This window comes from Crocodylus siamensis, chromosome 2 (assembly GCF_052110815.1).
Source record: "Crocodylus siamensis isolate JL-2025a chromosome 2, ASM5211081v1, whole genome shotgun sequence".
NCBI classification, from domain to species: Eukaryota; Metazoa; Chordata; order Crocodylia; family Crocodylidae; genus Crocodylus; species Crocodylus siamensis.
In genome coordinates this window covers 57,378,661-57,398,932 of record NC_143396.1, presented here as the reverse complement: position 1 = coordinate 57,398,932, position 20,272 = coordinate 57,378,661, and the positions used below count along the sequence as shown (strand labels likewise).

Sequence of the window (20,272 nt, the reverse complement as noted above, 5' to 3'; positions counted from 1 at the left end):
TCCATCCCTTGGTGAGAAGAGCCTGCACAGTGCCAGCTCCAGCTCCACTGCACAGCTGCAGCCTGCCCCACACTGCGCAGATCCAGGGGCGCACACCCCCCTGCCTTCCCAGGGTGCAAGCAGCAGTTGGGACATCATCAAGTTGGGTGCAGTGGCAGACACTCTGGAGAGCAGGGCTAGGATGCAGAATGACTTAAATAGACTGGAAAAAGGGTCTGCAATCAGTGAGATTAAATTCAAAAGGACAAGTACAAAGTCTTGCACTTGGGACAGAATAATTGCATGCACAAGTACAAACTGGAGTATGACTGGCTAGGGTGCAGTATTGCAAAAAAGGACCTGGGTTTATAGTAGACCAGGGGTTCCCAGACTGTGGTACACATACCTGTAAGGATACACAAGTCATCTTTGGGTGGTGTGCGAGAGAAATTGTGTAATGGTGGATTTAATTTTGATTATAATAATAATTGCCATTTAAGGGGTTAAAATATAAAACATAGGCTGGTAGGGGTACACAGGCAGCTGGTAAATCTGGAAGAGGGTATGCAATGAGAAAAAGTTTGGAAACCTCTGCAGTATACCGTAAGCTGAATATGAGCTGACAATCAGTGTGCTGCTTTTGCAAAAAAAAAAAAAAGCAATAACATATTGGATTGTATTAACTGGAGTGTCGCATGCAAATCAAGGCATGTGATTCTTCTGCTCTGTTAAGCACTGATGAGGCCTTACTGGAGTATTATGTCTAGTTTTGGGCCCCCTACTTCAAGGAAGATATGGACAGATTGGAAAGAGTCTAGTGCACAGCAAAAAACCCGCACAATTAGAATCCTGTGGAGACCTAGTCAGGGAACTTCTAGAGGGGCTGGATATGTTTAAAACAGCAGGCCCAGATGATCTCCACCCCAGGGTGCTGAGGGAATTGGGAGGGTCATTGCAGGGCTCCTAGCGTGGCTTTACGAGCACTCATGGTGCTCTGGCCAGGTGCCAGACTGGAAAAAGGCTAATATAGTCTCCATTTTCAAAAAAGGGAGGAAAGAGGACCCAGGTAACTATAGGCCTGTTAGTCTTACCTCGGTCCTGGGGAAGTTCTTTGAGAAAATTATCCAGGAGCACATCTGCAAGGGACCAGCAGGGGAGATTATGCTCAGGGGCAACCAACTTGGGTTCATTAGGGACAGGTCCTGTCAGACCAACCTGGTGGCCTTTTACAATCAGGCCACAAAATCCTTGGACGCAGTTGTCACGGTGGACATAGTCTTTCTGGACTTTAGGAAGGCCTTTGACACTGTCTCTGACCTCATTCTCATTAAAAAGACTACGAGACTGGCATTGATGCCTACACAGTCAGATGGGTCACAAATTGGCTAGAGGGCCACACCCAGAAAGTGGTGGTGGACGGGTCATTTTCAACCTGGAGCTGTGGGCAGTGGAGTCCCCCAGGGCTCAGTCCTTGGTGTTTGACATCTTTATCAGCAACTTGGAGAAGGGGGTGAAAAGAACCTTGTTCAAATTCGCGGACAACACTAAGGTGGGAGAGGTGGGCCTGCTGGAAGGGAGAGACAGGCTACAACTAGATCTGGACAGGTTACAGGGGTGGGCAGATGAGAATAGGATGGGATTCAATACTGACAAGTGCAGGGTACTGCACCTAGGGAGAAAGAACCAGCAGCATACCTACAGGCTGGGGAACTCCCTTCTTGTCAGCACAGAGGTAGGAAGAGATCTTGGAGTCGCTGTTAATTCCAATATGAACGTGGGCCAATAATGCGAGAACATGGTCAGTAAGGCTAACCACACCTTGTCATGCATCCACAGATGCATCACAAACAGGTCCAAGGAGGTGATCCTCCCTCTCTGTGCGACACTGGTCAGGCCGCAGTTGGAGTACTGCGTCCAGTTCTGGGTACCACACTTCAGGAGGGATGTAGACGGCATTGAGAGGGTCTAGAGGAGGGCCACTCACATGGTCAGGGGTATCAGGGCAGGCCCTACAAGGAGAGGCTACGGGACCTGAACCTGTTCAGCCTCCACAAGAGAAGGCTAAGAGGGTATCTGGTGGCTGTCTTTTAACTTACCAGGGGGACCAGTGGGGAATGGGAGAGACCCTGTTCCCCCAAGCACTACCTGGAGTAGCTAGGAATAGCAGCCACAAGTTGATTGAGAGTAGGTTCAAGCTAAACATCAGAAGGCACTACTTCCCAGTCAGGGTGGCTACGAGGTGGAACTAACATCCAAGGGAAGTGGTGCTTGCTCCTACCTTGAGGGTCTTCAAAAGGAGGCTAGGTAATCACTTAGCTGGGGTCATATGATCCCAGCATTCATTCCTGCCCATGGCAGGGGGTCGGACTTAATGATCTGCTCAGGTCCTTTCTGACCCTAACACCTATGAAACTACTATGACTTGCAAGGAAAAGCTGAAAGAGGTAGGGTTATTTAGTCTGGAGATGAGAAGACTGGGGGGCAGATTTGATAATAATCTTCAAATACCTGAAGGGTGATTACAGAGAAGATACAGATGGACTTTTCTTTATGGCCTTAGGGGACAGGACTAAAAGAAATGGACTCAAGCTGCAACAGAGGAAATTTAAGTTGGAGGTTAGGAGGACCTTTCTGAGTATGAGGGTAATCAAGCATTAGAACAGGCTACGTAGAGAAATCGTGGAATTTCCACCCTTAAAAATTTTCAAGAACTGGCTAGACAGACTCTTTGCTGGAATGTCTTGTCAGGGATGATTAGATATGCTCAAGAGACTAGATGAACCTCCAACCCTACTTTCCTATGATCCTAAGATTCCTAAATCCAAGTTCCATTTTTTTTCTTTTTAAATGTTATACACTGCGGTTTAGCCTTTGACTGAATAACACTTTTTCTTGAAATACAAACAGTAAACCTTTGACTAAAATTATTATTTAGGCATCTCATTCTACTTGTATATGACTGGCATTATCAAAACTATTAAATATTGAAAGGAGTTATTCCAAACTGATGTGGATATGAGAGAAGGGAGAACTGGGCCCTTTAGGGTGCCTGTAGATGTGCAGGATGCTTGCTCCGATGCACTGTAGTTACAGTGTGTCTGAGCAGACTTGATTAATCGAGCAGCAGCAGTCTTGGTGTCTCATGTATTCAGCATCCCTGCACTTCAAAATGACGGCAGGGCGCTTTAATGAAAGCTCTTTAACTAAAGTGCCCCTGCCACCATTTTGAAGTGCAGGATGCTGAATACATGAGATGCTAAGGGCACTTTAATTATAGTGCCCCCCCACCTGAAGCACATGTAAAAATGCCCTTAGATTTTAACAGTATTTTCGACACTCTCTCAAAATGTTTACTGTATAGGCTTCAATCATTTTTCTGTTTTAAATTGTATTTTTAATATATCATATTAAAGATGTTTACTAATACTTCAAACCACCAGTAGATATTTTTTTTAAAACTAATTTGTGGATTTTCTTAAAGATGTTCTTGCAGCAATCGCCTCCTGGACTAAACTTTGGTTCTGTGCAACTTACTTCTGGAAACTCTTCTAACCTTCAGCAGCTTACACCAATAAATATGCAAAGTCAGGTTGTTCAAACTAATCAGATCCAAGGAGGAATGAATACTGGGCATATTAGTACTCAGCATATGATACAGCAGCAGCCTTTGCAAAATACTGTAACACAGGTAACGTTTATCATAAATGCCTAGACTGAGCAGGACTGAAACTCATAGGCCTGTCAGATCCTAGAGAGTATCATATAGAGAATTTCCATTAGTCAATGAAATAGTGTGCGCAACAAACACAGGTTTCATGTCTTCAATATTTATGGTAGAAATATTTATCCTTTTCCGTATTTTGCATTTTTCATTTTTAGTAAAATTCTGAAGTGTAAATGGTCAATAGCAACTAGCTCTCTGCATCAGTCTTCAGCTAGTCACTCTTTCTTTTTATGTGGCTTTTTCACTTAGCTTAGGAACTTGGTTTAAAATAGGAAAATATTGAAATGCCCTACGGTTTCGTAGGAGACAGTAGAGGCCGTGGGTAGTACTTGGAACTTGCTTAAAACTTTTTTTTTAAAAAGCTAGATTTAAATTTATTGGTGCCCTTTTTAATATATACTTTTAAAACTTGAAAACAAATTATAGTTAAAAAAATACTTTGAAATTTATGATTTTAGTCACTGATCATTTCAGTTTTATTGCTAGGGAGTTTTGTGTGATTCTAGAGTCCTGAGATTTACTTTCGTATCCCCACAATATCTCCACTTTCAAAGACCTTTTGGCACATGTAAAGGGTTGGAAAAGGTAGCAGGAGGTGGCAAAGGAGACATACCAGTTACCATCTCAGTAAAAAAAAAAACTTCCACCAACCAAAGTTTGTGTTAAAGTTTGTGTTGCAAGCTGGCCTCTGCTAAGCAAGAGACTGCAATTTTCCATGTGTAAGAGAGGAACCATACTTTTTAAGAAGAGCCAAGGGACTGGGAGTTAGGAACTCTTGGGTTCTACCTGACCATGCTGCTTACTGTTATAGCCTTGGAAAAGTCATTTCACCCATGCTGAGTCATCTGTGTAAAAAAAAAAAAAAAGAGAGAGAGATTAATATAGGTTTACAAAGCTGAGAGGAGGGCTATAATAATTTTTACAGTACTGCATAGGAACTTTTATCATTAACAGTTATTACTAAATTATTGTTATTGCACATGTATTTATACCTTTAAAGTAAATTATTTCTCTGTAATTTTATATTTTTACAATTGAATTAACTAATTTATAAAATTATTTTCCTTTTTTAGCATAATCAACCAAATGTGCTTAGCGGACACAATCAACAGACTTCTCTCTCCAGTCAATCACAGAATACACTTTCGGCCCCCTTGTATAACACTATGGTGATTTCCCAGCCAACGACAGGAAACGTTGTCCAGATTCCGTCAAGCTTACCACAAAACAATAACCAGAGTGCTGCAGCCGTAACCACTTTCACACAAGATAGACAGATCAGGTAACAACCAGGGAAAAGTTCATTCAAATGATTTTGCTAGAATTCCACATATTCAAAAAGAGAGAAAAGTTGCACCAAGAAGTTCATAGTTTTTTTTAGTTTTGACATGTATTTATATAAATGTAGTCAGAGAAACAAATTTAACTCAAATTATGTCCTTGTCTCCCTGTTTAAACCAATGACATTGTAGGAGGTTGTGAAGGGGTCTTTGGGATGAGCATCTAGCCTATTACATTTTGAATTTTTGGAAAGGACAGGTTCATCTTGAATGACACTTTTCAGTAGTAGAGTTGGTGCTTACATAACAAGATGAGTATCTGAAATTCACCCAGGTTAGCTGACAGTGAATTTCTGCCAGACTAAGCTAAATTCACCCTGTCATGTCTTTCCTTTAACAGGTTTTCTCAAGGTCAGCAACTTGTAACAAAATTAGTTACTGCCCCTGTAGCATGTGGAGCAGTAATGGTACCAAGCACTATGTTTATGGGACAGGTGGTGACGGCCTACCCTACTTTTGCTGCACAACAGCAACAGGCACAGACATTATCAATAACTCAACAGCACCAGCAGCAACAACAGCAAGAGCAGCAACAGCAGCTCAGTACAGTTCAGCAACAAGCTCAGACTCAGCTGGCCCAGCATCCCCAACAGTTCTTACAGGTAATGTAACACTTCAGGAATTCTTGAGGAGGCACATATCTGAAAGTTCAATGTCAACGTATATTACACGCCTATTGTCTGGAAATTGATTGTTCTAGTTGGTAGCCTTCTCTCCCAGAAGAAGTCTTATGCACAGAGTGAAGTTATTTCAAAGACCTTATTCAAAGTCATTTGTAATCTTCATGTTCAAAAGAACTAGTTTGGAAGACACTGAGTTTTTTATTAATCTACATACCACTAAGAGGGAAACAGGAGAAAAAGTATGTCAGTAAGGACAGGAAAATTGCTCTGATCATAGTAGTGATTGAGGGCTGACCAAGAGTGGGTCATGTTATTGTAGATGTAGTTAGTCCCTGCTCTTAATAGAGTATGCTCTAAATCAGAGGTCAGCAACATTTTTGAGTGGTAGGCTGCTGCTTGTGACTAAGCTGGTGCCATGGACTGCCAATCCACCTTGCTGTTTTGAGTCACCACTCCATAGTACCCAAGCTGCCTGCTGCTGCCTCCACCACCCACATTCTGCCATTTCCCATCCCCAGTGACAGTAAGGGGGAGTGGTGAATTTGGTGGTGTAGGGGGTGAGAGAGAGCAGCATGGAGGGCACTGCAAGATGGGGAGACACTGGAGAAAGGGATCAGTAGCATGGCACAGGACATAAGAGGAATGCAGGTGGAACTGAACTTTCCCAGACTGGATCCAGGTGTTAGGTGCTGACCTCTGGTCTAAGGAAGTTGGGATGAGGGTATAACCTACCATTAGAGCAAACAGTGTGGTAGCAGCAAGTGTTATATTTCATATTTTAAGTAGGCAGGTGGAGGATTACTTAGGTGGAGGTGAGGTAAATGGAAGCTGAGAGGTACAGGACAGGGGAAGGAAGTGAGTAAGAGGGACAGGTATGGAGTTGAAAAACTTCTGATGGAGAGAGTTGGGACAGCCAGCCAATCAGCACAAGGTAGAGAAAGTTTTGTCCAAGCAGTTGAGCTCTCTGCAGATCCTGCCTCTGGCTGCTTCTGCAGGTGCTCCTACTAACTTGAAGTTTCTGGCTGGAAACTCTGTACTACTTTCCTCCAATGCCACATGGTGAGACAGTGCAATGAGATGCTATCCGGGCCCTGGTGTCCCCTATACAGGTCTTGGTTCACTGTGGTGCCCATTTGCCCCTTTGGTTTCTCCTGCAGGTGCTCCACATCAACCTGTCACATGGATCCTGCTTATACTATAGTGAAAATGCTTACATGACATTAAGTAAAGAGGTGGGACATTTTGAAAACAGCCTGATTTTTCCTTCTGGTTCCTATGAGAGCCTGTAGTGCAGCTGGAGGTGAAAGAGTCATGAATACAAAAGTGCTAGATTAGGAGGCAGCACTCCAGCTTACACTTTATCCTCTCTGGTTTTGTTGAGCTGCAGGAGCACACACTGCACATTGTCTTATGACTAAAGAGAGAGGAATCACTCCTTTTCTCAGAGGAGAGGGAGAAGAGAGGCTGGTTCAAAAGGGAAAGATAATAAAATCCAAGAGCGCACAAGAACTTTATAATCAATAAACATAAAGCTTCTTCACCTCTCCCTCTTTCCCCCAAAATATGTACCAGAAATTACAGAAGCCAAAAAGAACTGAGGGCAGAGGGAGAAGATATAGAATGCATTAATACAAGGAGAGACCATGAGAACAGCAGAACTAGTGTGCTGCGAAGTATGGCAGATAGAAAGGGTAGAACAAGGTAGCAGGGAGTAGAAAAGGAGACATGTCAGTTACCATCTCAGTAAGGGAGAACCTCCTTCAAGTAAAAGTTATGTTAAAGACGTGCAAACTGGTCTTTGCTGAACCAGAGAACCTGTTTGAACCTCAAACTTTATGTTCTCTAAAGGAAGATAAATCCCTAAATAGTTTTTGTCCATAATACTACAGAATCATAGAAGATTAGGATTTGAAGGGACCTCAACCCTCTATTCAAAGCAGGACCATCCCTAACTGTCTCATCCCAGCCAAGGCTTTGTCTACCTAGGTCTTAAAAACCTCCAGAGATGAAGGCTCCACAGCCTCTCTCAGTAATCTGTTCCAGTGCTTTACTACTCTTCTAGTGAGGGTTTTTTTCTAATACCTAATCTAAAAACTTCCCTTGCTGCAGTTTGAAACTATTGCTCTTTGTTCTGTCATCTCCCACCACTGAGAACAGTCTAGCACCATCCTCTTCATAACCCCCCTTCAGGTACTTAAAGGCTATTAAATTCCCCGCTCGGTCTTCTTTTCTCCAGACTAAATAAGCCCAGTTCCCTCAGCCTGTCCCCATAAGTCATGTGTCCTGACCCTCTAACCATTTTTTTTGCCCTCTCCTGAACTCTCCAATTTGTCCACATCCATTCTATAGTGGGGGAGCCAAACTGGACACAGTACTCCAGATATGGCTTCACCAGTACTGAATAGAGGGTAAGAATCACTTCCCTCGATCTGTTGGCAATGCTCCTACCTATGCAGCCCAGTATGCTGTTAGCCTTCTTGGCAACAAGAACACACTGCTGGCTCATTCAGCTTATGATCCACTGTAACCCCCACATCCTTTTCTGCAGAGCTGCTGCTTAGGCAGTTGGCCCCCAGCCTGTACTGGTGTATAGGATTGTTCCATCTTAAGTGCAGGACTTTGCACTTGTTCTTATTGAACCTCAAGAGACTTCTTTTGGTCCAATCCTCCAATTTATCAAGGTCTCTCTGAATCCTAGCCCTACCCTCCAGTGTATCTACTACTTCCCTTATCAGTGATACAGGAATGATAAAATAAGAAATCAAGTACACAAAGCACTGGATTAAAGTTGACAAATTCTTTTAGCATCACAGTTAAAGTTATGTGTTCTTGTAAAACGCTTCATTTACTATCAGCATTTATCCCTTCAGACTACAGTCCTCATCTTTTCAATGACAGAGGCAGGAACCCTCCTCAGGGCAAATATGTATGCATTCATGTAATTCAGGAGAAGATATTTATGGCTCAGTGTAAAGCTAGTCAGAAATTTTAATTGAATAATTTTGTTATTAGAATTTTGATTTACTGAAACTTCATAGGAATGCACCAGTATCAATTCAGTGTCCAGTAGGAAAGATTTCTCAGCTACTGGGTGGGATTTCTGGTCAGAGAGAGAGAGAAAACAGCTGGTGGCCTGGTAACTACGTCCACACATAAAAAGAGAGAGCATTCTTGGTCTGAATTGAGCAGAATAGGTATTTGAACTTAGACCTTTCACCTACCAGGTATTAAACCTAGGGTGTTAAACTTATCTTGTGCCCTGGGATGGATCCAGACCATGAGATTCCTCATGGACTGAATTTGGCTTGAAGTGGCAGCAAACTGCCTAGGGAGAGGCACACAAATAGCAGTGGGCCGGGCAGCTGCAGTGCAACAGAGAACTGTATTGCACAGCCTTTCTCGCCTCTTCCAGATGGCCACACTGCCAAATTCCCTAGCCTGGTGGGACAGATGGAGCAGCTTTGCGGGCTAGATTCAGCCTGTAAGCCGTATGCTCAACATACCTGCACTACAGGGTTGGCTGGCAGGTGCTCCCCACTTCCACCTCAAAAAGAGCTGCACTGTTGAATGGGCTCCCTTGCAATTCTCCAGCCATAGCATTTTAATAAGTAGTTTACCTCTTACAGCCCAGTTGCAGTCATGAATCCAGATTTTCAAATGTCCTCACCTATGAGTGGATGTGATGTTTCATCACTTTTCTTCAATAAATATAGCACCACCTTATGTTGGGAATGCAGCAAATTATAACCAGGGTTATTTGCTACTTGAAATAAAATAATAGGAGAGCACTTTGAGGGAGACTGCACAGGATTTATTTTCCTTTCTAAAACACATTGTGTCCTGCCAGGTTAGTGTTCTACCTTTCATTTCTTAAGTTGGCTTTCTCAGTTTGGTCTGGACCAAATCCCCAAATCTTCCCATGTGCATTATTTCCAAGAACATAGGATGTGCCATACAGGGTAAAACCAATGGTACTTCTACCCTAGTATCCGATCTCTGACAACGGCAGAAGTGGATGCTGTATAGGAAGAGCATCCAACTGGGTATATCGCTGGGACAGCATTTCGCAACCTGTGGGTCGCAACCCAAAAGTGGGTCATGAGAATATATGAGAGGGTCATGAACAAACTTTAAAAATGGGTGGTCCTTTAAAGGAGAAAATGTGGGAAACCCTGGCTTTTCCCTTCCAGGTTGGCAGAGTTCCAGCCTGGAAGGGGCTGGCTGCTCTCCCCCCATGCCTTCCACCACCACCACCACCAGCCCCACACACTGCAGAGCTGAAGCCTGGGCGTACAAATAAAGGTTGAGAACCACTGCTCTAAAGCAGGGCAAAATGGCAGGTCCAGCCATTCCATTCCCCAGAAGCCACTGCCCACATCACTGTGGCTGGCTTCCGTGGAGACCCCAGGAAGGAGGGAGCTGTGACCGTATGGGGCCAGGGTTTTCATAGAGACCAGCCCCAGCAGCTCTGGCAAGGTATACAGCATGGCAGGGAGCTGCTCTAGGACTGGGATTTGGATTTTGAAGCAATGGCAGCGTGGTCTGGAGCCCAGAGCCACAGTCTACTGGCTGCATGCCCCTGCCTGGCACCCACCATTCTGAGCTACACGGACACATTAAATATTGAGCCCTAGCATTCTATGCTTCATTTTAATGCAGATGAATTGTCACTGGTATGGAGAGAAATTAAGTACAGTTGTTCCACAGGTACTCAAATCAAAATATACATATGCTTTGGAAGGTAGGTATTTTATTACAAAGGCATCTTCACTTTGTTCAGTTGTAAGTGAATATGTGGAGAGTCTGATGTTTCACCTCACGTGAGAGATTTAAAATGTAATTAGCCTTGTATTCTTGGAGCAGCAGGAAATAATGCTGTGTTTCTGTGTTTTAGACGTCCAGGTTACTTCACGGAAACCAATCAGCTCAGCTCATTCTTTCTGCTGCTTTTCCACTACAACAGAGCACTTTTACTCAGTCTCACCACCCACAGCATCAATCGCAGCAGCAGCCACCGCAGCAACAGCAGCAGCAGCAACTTTCAAGACATAGAACTGACACCATGACTGATCCTTCCAAAATTCAGCCACAGTAGCATGAGGCTCTGCTTCTTCTGGAAGCAAACTGCAGGGAGGGGCTGCTCCATAAACAGTTGCACTGATGATAGTAGAGGTAGAAGTCTGAAGGCTTTATAAAATACAGTATTGAGAGCTCTGCTTCTAACTTCTGGAACCTGTTTGCAGAAGGTAATATTGCAAGATGCTGTTGAGGTACCTTAGGTAAAAGAAGATGGCAGGGACAAGGCCAACTTTGACAGTGTTTTAGTTGCCCCAATGTCTGTGGTGTTTTAAAGGATATTCTGCCATGTTTAACTTGTCCAGATCCAGTCACAAACCCTAAGTGAACTGAAAGGGCACTAAAAATGTTGGTATTTTTTATCAGTCCTGTAAATTTATCAAGTGTTACAATGGACATGCTGTTGCTGTAGCAATTGTTTGAATTTACTTACAATAATGCTACACAAACAGTCCAAAAGACATGACATTTTTTTCAGATTATTATTGGACAGTAAATATTTTCAAAATGTTGTGTGGAATCAAATTCTCTATTGTACAGATGCTGTAAAATATTGTGTATATGTCTGCATAAAAGGAGAGAGAGCAAAATATTTTATATGATGCATGAAAAAAGTAATCTGTTATTTGTAGGTTTGAATATGTTTCCCTAAATTCTCACACCATACTCAGACTAATATTTTCCTCTGTTCTACCCCTTGTTTACAACATGATGCATCATAAGTTTCACCTGTAGTATGGGCACAAGTCTCTTGTTTGTGCTTTGTCTGTGATGTCACGGTTTGTTCGGTGCGGTATGGTGTGCTGGTTAGTTGACTTTTTGGGGTTAAATTATTGATGAAACTGTTTGAACTGACAGTCATGTTTCAGGGTTCAAAACATTCGGATCCGTAAATATCATCCATCATTTCATAATTATACATTGTTTTTATTGAAAAATAGGAATTTGCACTGCTTTACTGTGGATGGTTTGGAATTTTACTCCCCAAAGCTATCTTTTGATATAGTTCATAGTTGGAAATATTTATGTAAAAGGTTTAAAAAAAACTATATGAAAGTAATTTTCAAGAATGTTTCAGTTATAGAAGTAATTTGCACAAAAATATATTTACATTTAATAATGTTTTAGGCACTTTTTAATCACCTTCTCTGTGGTGAGAATTGTAACTTGCTAAAATATGTTGGAATCTTTTTATTCTCCTTTCAAAATTAGACCTTTCTTTAGTCAGAACTGATTCAGGGTCATTTTAAAAACAAAAAAAAACCAACAAAAAACCCATAGTGCCTTGATTTTAATTCAGGTGATAACATTGAACATCTTGATTATGTTGTCTTGAATCTGTAACCATTTACAATTTTGAAGTCTTGGTACATTGTCAACAAAACCTGTATCTGCTGCATAGCTGTTTCTCTATGGTATTAATTTATACAAGCATTTGAAGTCGTCCGAGTTGAGATCCTGAGCATTTTTTAAAAGAATGAAACACCATTCAAATGCTAATCTGGAACAGATATATGATTTACCTTGAAAGTGTTCGAGTAGTAAAGAGAATCACTCTCTAGTGCCTCCATAAGAGAGATTATTAATTTAGGGAGAACATAATCTGGGTGTTTTCAAAGAGATTATCTTTGATTGGAATTTGATAGGAAAATAGGTATTTAGGATTGCACAGGTTAATACTATCAGATTATTGATATAAAAGGGATACCACTGAACAAAGACTTCAGAAGGCAAAGCTCACTTTATAAAGATGATAAAAAGTTCCAACAAATGATGTAGTATTTTTAAATCAGCGCTCAATAGATTTTATGGTACTAGATTTTGAAAACTACAGCTGCAGAGCAAAATGAATATATACAAAGATGGACCTAGTAGTTTAAAAATAACAATTTAAAACATAATAATGAAAAGTAATATTAAAGAGGGAAAGGTTTTATAGTCAAGCTGAATTATGTCTGAGTATTAGGGAGGAGTTGTATGAATGTAACCAAATAGTGGTGAAATATTTCATATTGGGAAGTTTGATTGTATTATTGAATGAACAAATGCCACTGAAAGGTAATATGAGGCTAGCGATTATTAGCCTTCTTTCGCGAGATAGTCTTGGTTTCTCCACTGTATCCTGTTATCAGATTCTTCTTTTCTCCAGGTTCCCCCACCACAGCACAGCATCCCAAAATTACGAAGCAAGTTTAACATTGTTTCCTGGAGAACGACTGTGGAAAAGGGAGAAGAGTATAAGGAATGAATAACCAAAGAGAATTGGATTGGTTTCTGCTCCGAAAAGCTGCTTGTACCCAGGAGCAAGGAACAGATACCAATATTAAACATATCAAGGTCACTTTCTAGCTCATGCTAGCGGTTTCTGTAATTCCCTGAGCCAGCCTTGTTGTCAGAAACTTTTGGATTTTAAGTTTTAGAAAAGTAAGTCTTCACTGACTTGTATTTTTATTTCAGACTGTTTCCTTAACCCTGCTAGACCATTCCACTTGTGTCCAGAATTAGGCTTTGTTGACTAGAGGTCTCAGCTGTCAAGATTTTATGTAGTGGAAAATAGAAATCTTAGACAGGTTTTCAGTCTGACAATAATAAAATGGCACTTAAGAAGAAAACTGGGGGAGTTTGAATTGTAATGCTAAAACAAGCCGTTAAACTGCAATACTTGCAGATACAGAACACAATTAGGACAGGTGGAGTGTGTAGGTTGTATCCACATTGGTCTAAGGACAGGTAGACAAGGTTCTTTGGGTAAATGTGCTATCTTTCATTAGACCAACTAACTCATTAGAAAACTTGTTCTTTGCAAGCTTTCAGGTGCAACCACCCTTCTTCAGGCATAGGGAAAGTTTAGTATGTAGCATTTCAAATCCTCCTTCAACTCCCCAGAATTCTGTGGTGCATTAATATACATCAGATGATAAAAAGGCAACCTGAGATCTGTATGAGAGGTTGGTTATAACAAGGCTGTTGGCAGAGTATTACAAGGAAACATACTTTAATTGAGAAGCCTTCTGTAACCTCAGAGAGAGATCAACCAAAAAAACAAACCAACCAACCCTATGCTTTCCTTGTTAGTTGAAAGAGGAAGGGCCAAAAATCTAACTGGAAAATTATTGCATAAGTTTGACAAGTTCTTATCACAATTCAGGGAAACTTTAAAGACAAAGAAATGGGTATTTCACCAAGCTTGAATATGATTGATAAGGCCTGGTTTAAATTGCAGGCCCAGCTCATGGTGCAGTGGCTCCTTTAATCTTGCAGATTCCCCCCTTTCCCGCCCCCCCACCGTAGACCCTACCTCCCCCCCGTGAGCCTCCCACTTCATTGCTTGCTCTTGATGGCCGGGAGGCAAAACTGTTTTTTTTTGAATTTGCTGCAATTCTTGCCTTCTAGTCAGGAGTAAGCAGTAGGGCCAACAGGGCACATCTGCCAGTTGGAGTCCAGGATATGTGGGGGGAACTCCAAGACTAAAGGAGTTGATGCGCTGTGAGCTGGGCCTTCAATGTAAACCAGGCCCTAATGATTGTGAACAATTTATTTTGCTTCACCACTTGCTACTAAAAATTTGCACTAGAAAAAGCTTATTAGAGGCAATAGCAAAACTCCTAACAACCTGGAGAAGGGGGAGAGGTAGGGTGGGCCCTCAGCCTCTCTTTTCTAATCCAAGATCTTTTTGCCTAACTCATGCATAGTCACACGTCTATGGTTTGTGACCTCCCATTAGTTCCAGTAACAGTAAAAGGTATGATACCACAGGCTCCAGAGCATAATGTCACACAATAATTCTGGCAGGAGGGAAGAAGCTGGTTAAGAAAAGATTGTGTGTTTATGGGCAAATATCATGGTGATGTATGAGGAAGCAAGAAAATACAGCATGGTTTTTTTAATAGTATTTTGGAGTGAAATAAAATTTGCCTGGGTTGTGAGGATTCAAAGAAGTCTCAGAGAATTTCAGAGGGAAGAGAAATATAGCTATTTTTATATTATATTTAATATATATTATATTTGTATATAAATATGAAAAGATTCTAGTGAGAGCTGTCTGTATGCCTTCCATTTTACCAAGAAGTGTACCTCCTGGAGCTATGGCCCCAGGGCATCACCTTTTACAGGCTCTGTGCTTACTGCCAGTCTCCATCCAAGTTAATGTTCCAACAATTGTTCAACAGATAAGTCCCAATTCAGCAAGGTGGCTAATGCTAAGGATGTGAGTTATCCCTTTAAGTCAACATTCACGCACAGCTGCTTGTTGAATAGGATCTTGAATTCTCACCAGGGCCCATGCAAGCAATTTTTCATGGGAAAAGACTAAAAAGACTCAAGACCCAAGTTGCACATTTTGTTTTCTTTTTCTATAGTTTGGAATAATGATAAGCACTTTACTAAAAGTAACCACGTGGAAAGCAGTTTATTATTTTGGGCAATGGAGCTGTTCAGAGGTGCCCAAGGGAATCAGAATGTAGAAAATTGTCAAACTAGGGGCATTTCTGGAAAATGTTTCTCAGTAGTGATTCTTTTAGGCCCCAAGTGTAAGATTCAAGTGGCATCTAAAATTGGTTGGCTTTGTTTTAATGTGGCCAGGGGAAAGACTCCATGATTCCTAGCTTTCTTAGAAGAGATATTTTTCAAATTGCACAATTGTCTATGAGAGAGAAACCATGAGGAAACTCATTAGCCTGCTTAATAATTCTAAGTAGCCCTTAAGATTATAATTTTCATTAAAAAATGTGTAGAAGGTTTACAGGTGTGGCCTTTTTAGACTGTTGCAGTCACCAGTTCTGAACTAGTTTGTATTTATAGAGAACACAAGAATTCATGAGTGTGTCAAAGGTTATGACACTGGGTAATGTCAGCATGTTCTTGGTAGATTTGTAAGTTTCTCGATTTGAAACCAGCTTGAAACAAGCTGCACTCACTTGAGTGTTCGGGAAGATGATTATTTTCATTGAAAGACAGAGCCTAGTTTAGTACTGAATTTGCTTTATACTGACACCCAGTGGAAAAAGTTGGAGATAATTTGAAATGAGTTGGGATAAAGACTTTTGTATGCAGTTTATTTGAAGTTGAATGTTGAACAGCTCATAGTAAATAAGGCAAACATTGAGATTTTTAAATTAAATTTTGTTGTCCATAATACTGTTTTGGGTAGTTTTTTTTAATAACCTGATTTTAACACTACATTCCTTGTTTTTTCTTTAATAAACAAGTAATTTACAGGCTCTGTTTGCTATGCTTCATGCTTTGTCATCTGCATGGGTTTTGTACCTAGGAGTAAAAAAAAGAAAAAAAAACACACAAAACAAAACACTGTGTTTGAACAAAATACTGTATGGCCTAATATGGAGACCCCAGCTAAGACTGAGAGGTGCTGCACTAATAGGCAATCAATATGATGACTATTTATGAAAGACTTTTGGGAATGGTATTAAAAGAAGTAACTGCTTTGAAAGCAGTAAATGGGTTTTTTAAAATAAGAAATGGGGTAAAATATTTATTTTAAAATATATCAATTAGATTGAATTTTGAGTTTTTAAGCAGTGTTGATTTCACAGTGTCTTGGATTTTGGTTTTGTATTTTTTTAACTGGCATTAGATTTGTATATGTAGAAAACTAGTGCCGCTCATATTGACGTCAGGAAATGTAGAAACAGTTCCCTGGTGTTCATGTGACCATTACTAACTGTCATTTTTTTAACTGAATAAATGTAACTCATTTGAAATCCTGCCTCTTGTAGCTTCTGAGGTTCTCAAAACTTCTAATTTTGTTTGGTGTCATTTTTGTTTAGAGGGTTGTAGTGCTGAAGTCTTATTTCTACGGATGTACAAAGGCCCTTCCTTTTGTAATCTTTTCTTACTCATCCAGGTAGGTAACAGTGGCCCTAAATCAAATGTGTGCATTGTATGTTTCTTGCTGCTCTGTACTTCCTTGTGAAACAGTGGCCTGTCATGAAAGATAGACGCACTTCAGTGTTTCTTGCATATTCTAATGTTTTCAGCCTGTATGCTGGGGGCATCTGAACTGTCTACATTTTGATTAAAGAAACCTGATGTTTCAAATAGTGGTGCTATGGGGTCAGGCTCCGAGAAAAACGACAAATTCTGCCCTCCTGGATCTAGCTGTCTCAGTGGTTCTCAATCTTTTTTGGACTCCAAGCAACCTCCATAACTTGTGACTTGAATGGCATCCAATTTCAAAAAAATGTATACAGTACAGTGCTTTAGTTCCCTGCAGAGGAGCTGGGCAGTGGAGGTGGGGAATTATTCAAGGCAGGGACAAACCTGAGCCTGCATGTACCTACTTAGCTTATCTGTTTAACTCCTCATGTCTTGTTTATCTCCTCACACCACATGGTGCCCTTCAAAGGATCTGGCTGTACCCTGGTTGAGAAACACTGACATATATAACCCCAGTGATGTGCTGGTGTGTGTGTGTCTGCATTAGTATCTGGAAACTGATTCAGGCAGTGGTGTTTGAACAACATGCACAACATTCACTTCTATTCCAAGCATTTTTAAAGCACTCATACACTCATTTAGCTGGGGCCTTATTTAGATCTATAAATTGAAATGTATAAATGGAGATCTGGGATAAAACAGCCTGATTAATATGTTTTAACTAAACAAACAGGGCCAGATCTTGCGCTCTTGTTAAAGTAAATGCAACTTGTTTCCAAACCAACTCTGGAATTACAGGTGAATGAAAAGTGAATTTGGTCTGTCAGGTCCAATGCCAAAGTGGATTTGGTGACTGCACAGGCCCTATAATCACAGCACAGATAATAGGGGAAGTTGGTAACGATATTAAAACATGTATTAAATTTCTGGGTCAACAAGCTGTTACATTACTAATGGGATGGCACTATCAGATCTCTTCATGTTGGAAGCTAATTGTTAGAAATGAACCAATGTATCGGTCAAATATCAGATCAGCATGGATAAAAGGAAAATAAACATTATCAGCAATTGGCCGTATATTTATAAACATTATCAGCAATTGGCTGGTGTAGCCGATTAATGTCACCAATACGTGCTTTGTGCATGTGCGCAGCTGCAGTATGCATGTGGCCAGGAATGGAGCCCAGCAGCTTGGAGAGCAGCATCCAGTTGGTAAGTCTGGGGGGGCAGGGGGAGGAAGGGACTGGAGGGGACAGATGGAGGCCCCCATGGTGAGGCAAGTCATGGGGCAGGGACCGCCCAGCCAGGATGGTAAATGCTACCCCACCAGGTATGGAGCAGAGTTTAGGGTGGCTCATCTGGGGGCAGGACTAGGAGGGGGGATGGCTCCCCACCACTGCGTGCACTCCTGGGGGAGGCATGGGAGGGCATATGCTCCCCCAGATTTATGTGTGGGACAAGGGAAGAGAGCCCACTGAGGGCTCAGGGCCACGGGCTGCGCCAGTCTCTTCCTGCTGGGGGAGCTAGGCTGGGGCTGCTCTCACAGCGGGCAGGGCAAGTGACAGCGCTGAGGGAGGTCACTATGGGGTGGAGTATAGCCACCCCAAGATTTACCAGAGCCACCTCTCCCAGTGCCACTGCCACCTGCCCCACCCTTCTCTCGTTGGAGCCCTGCCCCCCTGCTGGGAAGAAGCTGGCAGAGCCCCTGGTTCCAAGCTCATAGCAGGCAGCCCGCCCTCACGTCTGCTACAGACCCCCACATCAAGGGGAAGAAATAGATTTGGGGCTCCTGAGGCAACTCTCGGAGACCATAAAAGCTAAAGAGGCGGTGGTCATGGGGGACCTAAACTACCCGGACATCTGTTGGGAGACACAGACAGCAAAGTCCCACCGCTCACGCAGGTTTCTAACCTGTGTACAGGACCTCCACCTGACGCAGGAGGTACATGGTCCCACTAGGGGGAATGCCTTACTGGATCTGGTATTGGCAACGGGGGATGACATAGTAGGGGACCTACAGATCGGTAGCCATCTGGGGGACAGTGAGCACCTAAAAATACAATTCAGCATAAGGTGTCGAGTAGGTAAGGTAACTAGTAGGGTGAACGTGCTGGACTTTAGGAAAGCTGATTTCAGTGAACTCAGGCAATTAGTGAAGGATGCACTACAGAGTAGTAGTTTTGAAATGATGGGAGCCCAAGAAGGGTGGCTGTGCCTTAAGGAAACTATCCGAGCACAAAGCGAGACGATCCCCATGAGAGGTAAAAGAGGGAAAGGGGCCAGGAGGCTTCCCTGGCTGACCAGAGAAATCCAGGGCAGACTAAGGGCCAAAAGAGGAGCACATAAAAAGTGGAAACAGGGAGAGATCACCAAAGAGGAATATACCTCTTCTGCTCGTGCTTGTAGGGAGGCAGTTAGACAGGCCAAAGCTACCATGGAGCTGAGGATGGCAACCCAAGTAAAAGACAATAAGAAATTGTTTTTTAGATATATAGGGAGTAAAAGGAAGGCCCAGGGAGGAATAGGACCCCTGCTAAATGGGCAGAAACAATTGGTGACGGACAGAGGGGACAAGGCTGAACTCCTCAATGAGTTCTTCGCCTCAGTGTTCCTAAGCGAGAGGCATGACAAGTCTCTCACTGGGAGTGTAGGGAGGCAGCAGCAAGGCACCAGACTTCCATGCATGGACCCTGAGGTGGTGCAGGGTCACTTGGAAGAACTGGATGCCTTTAAGTCGGCAGGCCTGGATGAGCTCCATCCGAGGGTACTGAAGGCACTGGCCGACATCATTGCAGAGCCACTGGCGGGAATATTTGAACGCTCGTGGCGCACGGGTCAAGTCCCAGAGGACTGGAAAAGGGCCAATGTGGTTCCCATTTTCAAGAAGGGGAGGAAGGAGGACCTGGGCAACTATAGGCCAGTTAGTCTCACCTCCATCCTTGGCAAAGTCTTTGAAAAAATTATCAAGGCTCACATTTGTGAGAGCCCGGCAGGACAAATTATGCTGAGGGGAAACCAGCATGGGTTCGTGGCAGGCAGATCGTGCCTGACCAATCTAGTCTCTTTTTATGACCAGGTTACAAAACGCCTCGATGCAGGAGGAGGGGTGGATGTCGTATACTTGGACTTCAGGAAGGCCTTTGATACGGTATCCCACCCCATACTGGTGAACAAGTTAAGGGGCTGTGACTTGGATGACTGCACAGTCCGGTGGGTGGAGAATTGGCTGGAGGGTCGCACCCAGAGAGTTGTGGTGGATGGGTTGGTTTCGACCTGGAAGGGTGTGGGCAGTGGGGTCCCGCAGGGCTCGGTCCTTGGACCGATACTCTTTAATGTCTTCATCAGCGACTTGGATGAGGGAGTGAAATGTACTCTGTCCAAGTTTGCAGATGACACTAAGCTATGGGGCGAAGTGGACATGCCGGAGGGCAGGGAGCAGCTGCAAGCAGACCTGGACAGGTTAGACAAGTGGGCAGAAAACAACAGAATGCAGTTCAACAAGGAGAAATGCAAAGTGCTGCATCTAGGGAGGAAAAATGTCCAGCACACCTACAGCCTAGGAAATGACCTGCTGGGTGGCACGGAGGTGGAAAGGGATCTTGGAGTCCTAGTGGACTCCAAGATGAACGTGAGTC

The 20,272-nt window shown here is 42.7% G+C and overlaps 1 protein-coding gene across 6 annotated transcripts in view; it reads left to right on the top strand.

The window, feature by feature from the left end:
* The window catches only part of CLOCK (clock circadian regulator), a 105,326-nt gene extending 89,818 nt beyond the window's left edge, over nt 1–15,508 (top strand). For all 6 annotated transcript variants that reach the window (XM_090035949.1, XM_090035948.1, XM_090035952.1 and 3 more), the window contains 4 exons: nt 3,461–3,667; nt 4,777–4,985; nt 5,384–5,645; nt 10,561–15,508. In XM_090035949.1, the coding sequence (XP_089892075.1) occupies nt 3,461–3,667; nt 4,777–4,985; nt 5,384–5,645; nt 10,561–10,761 (879 nt within the window). In that variant the 3' untranslated portion in view covers nt 10,762–15,508. The remainder of the gene's footprint in view (nt 1–3,460; nt 3,668–4,776; nt 4,986–5,383; nt 5,646–10,560) is intronic.
* The last annotated feature ends 4,764 nt before the right edge of the window (nt 15,509–20,272 follow it).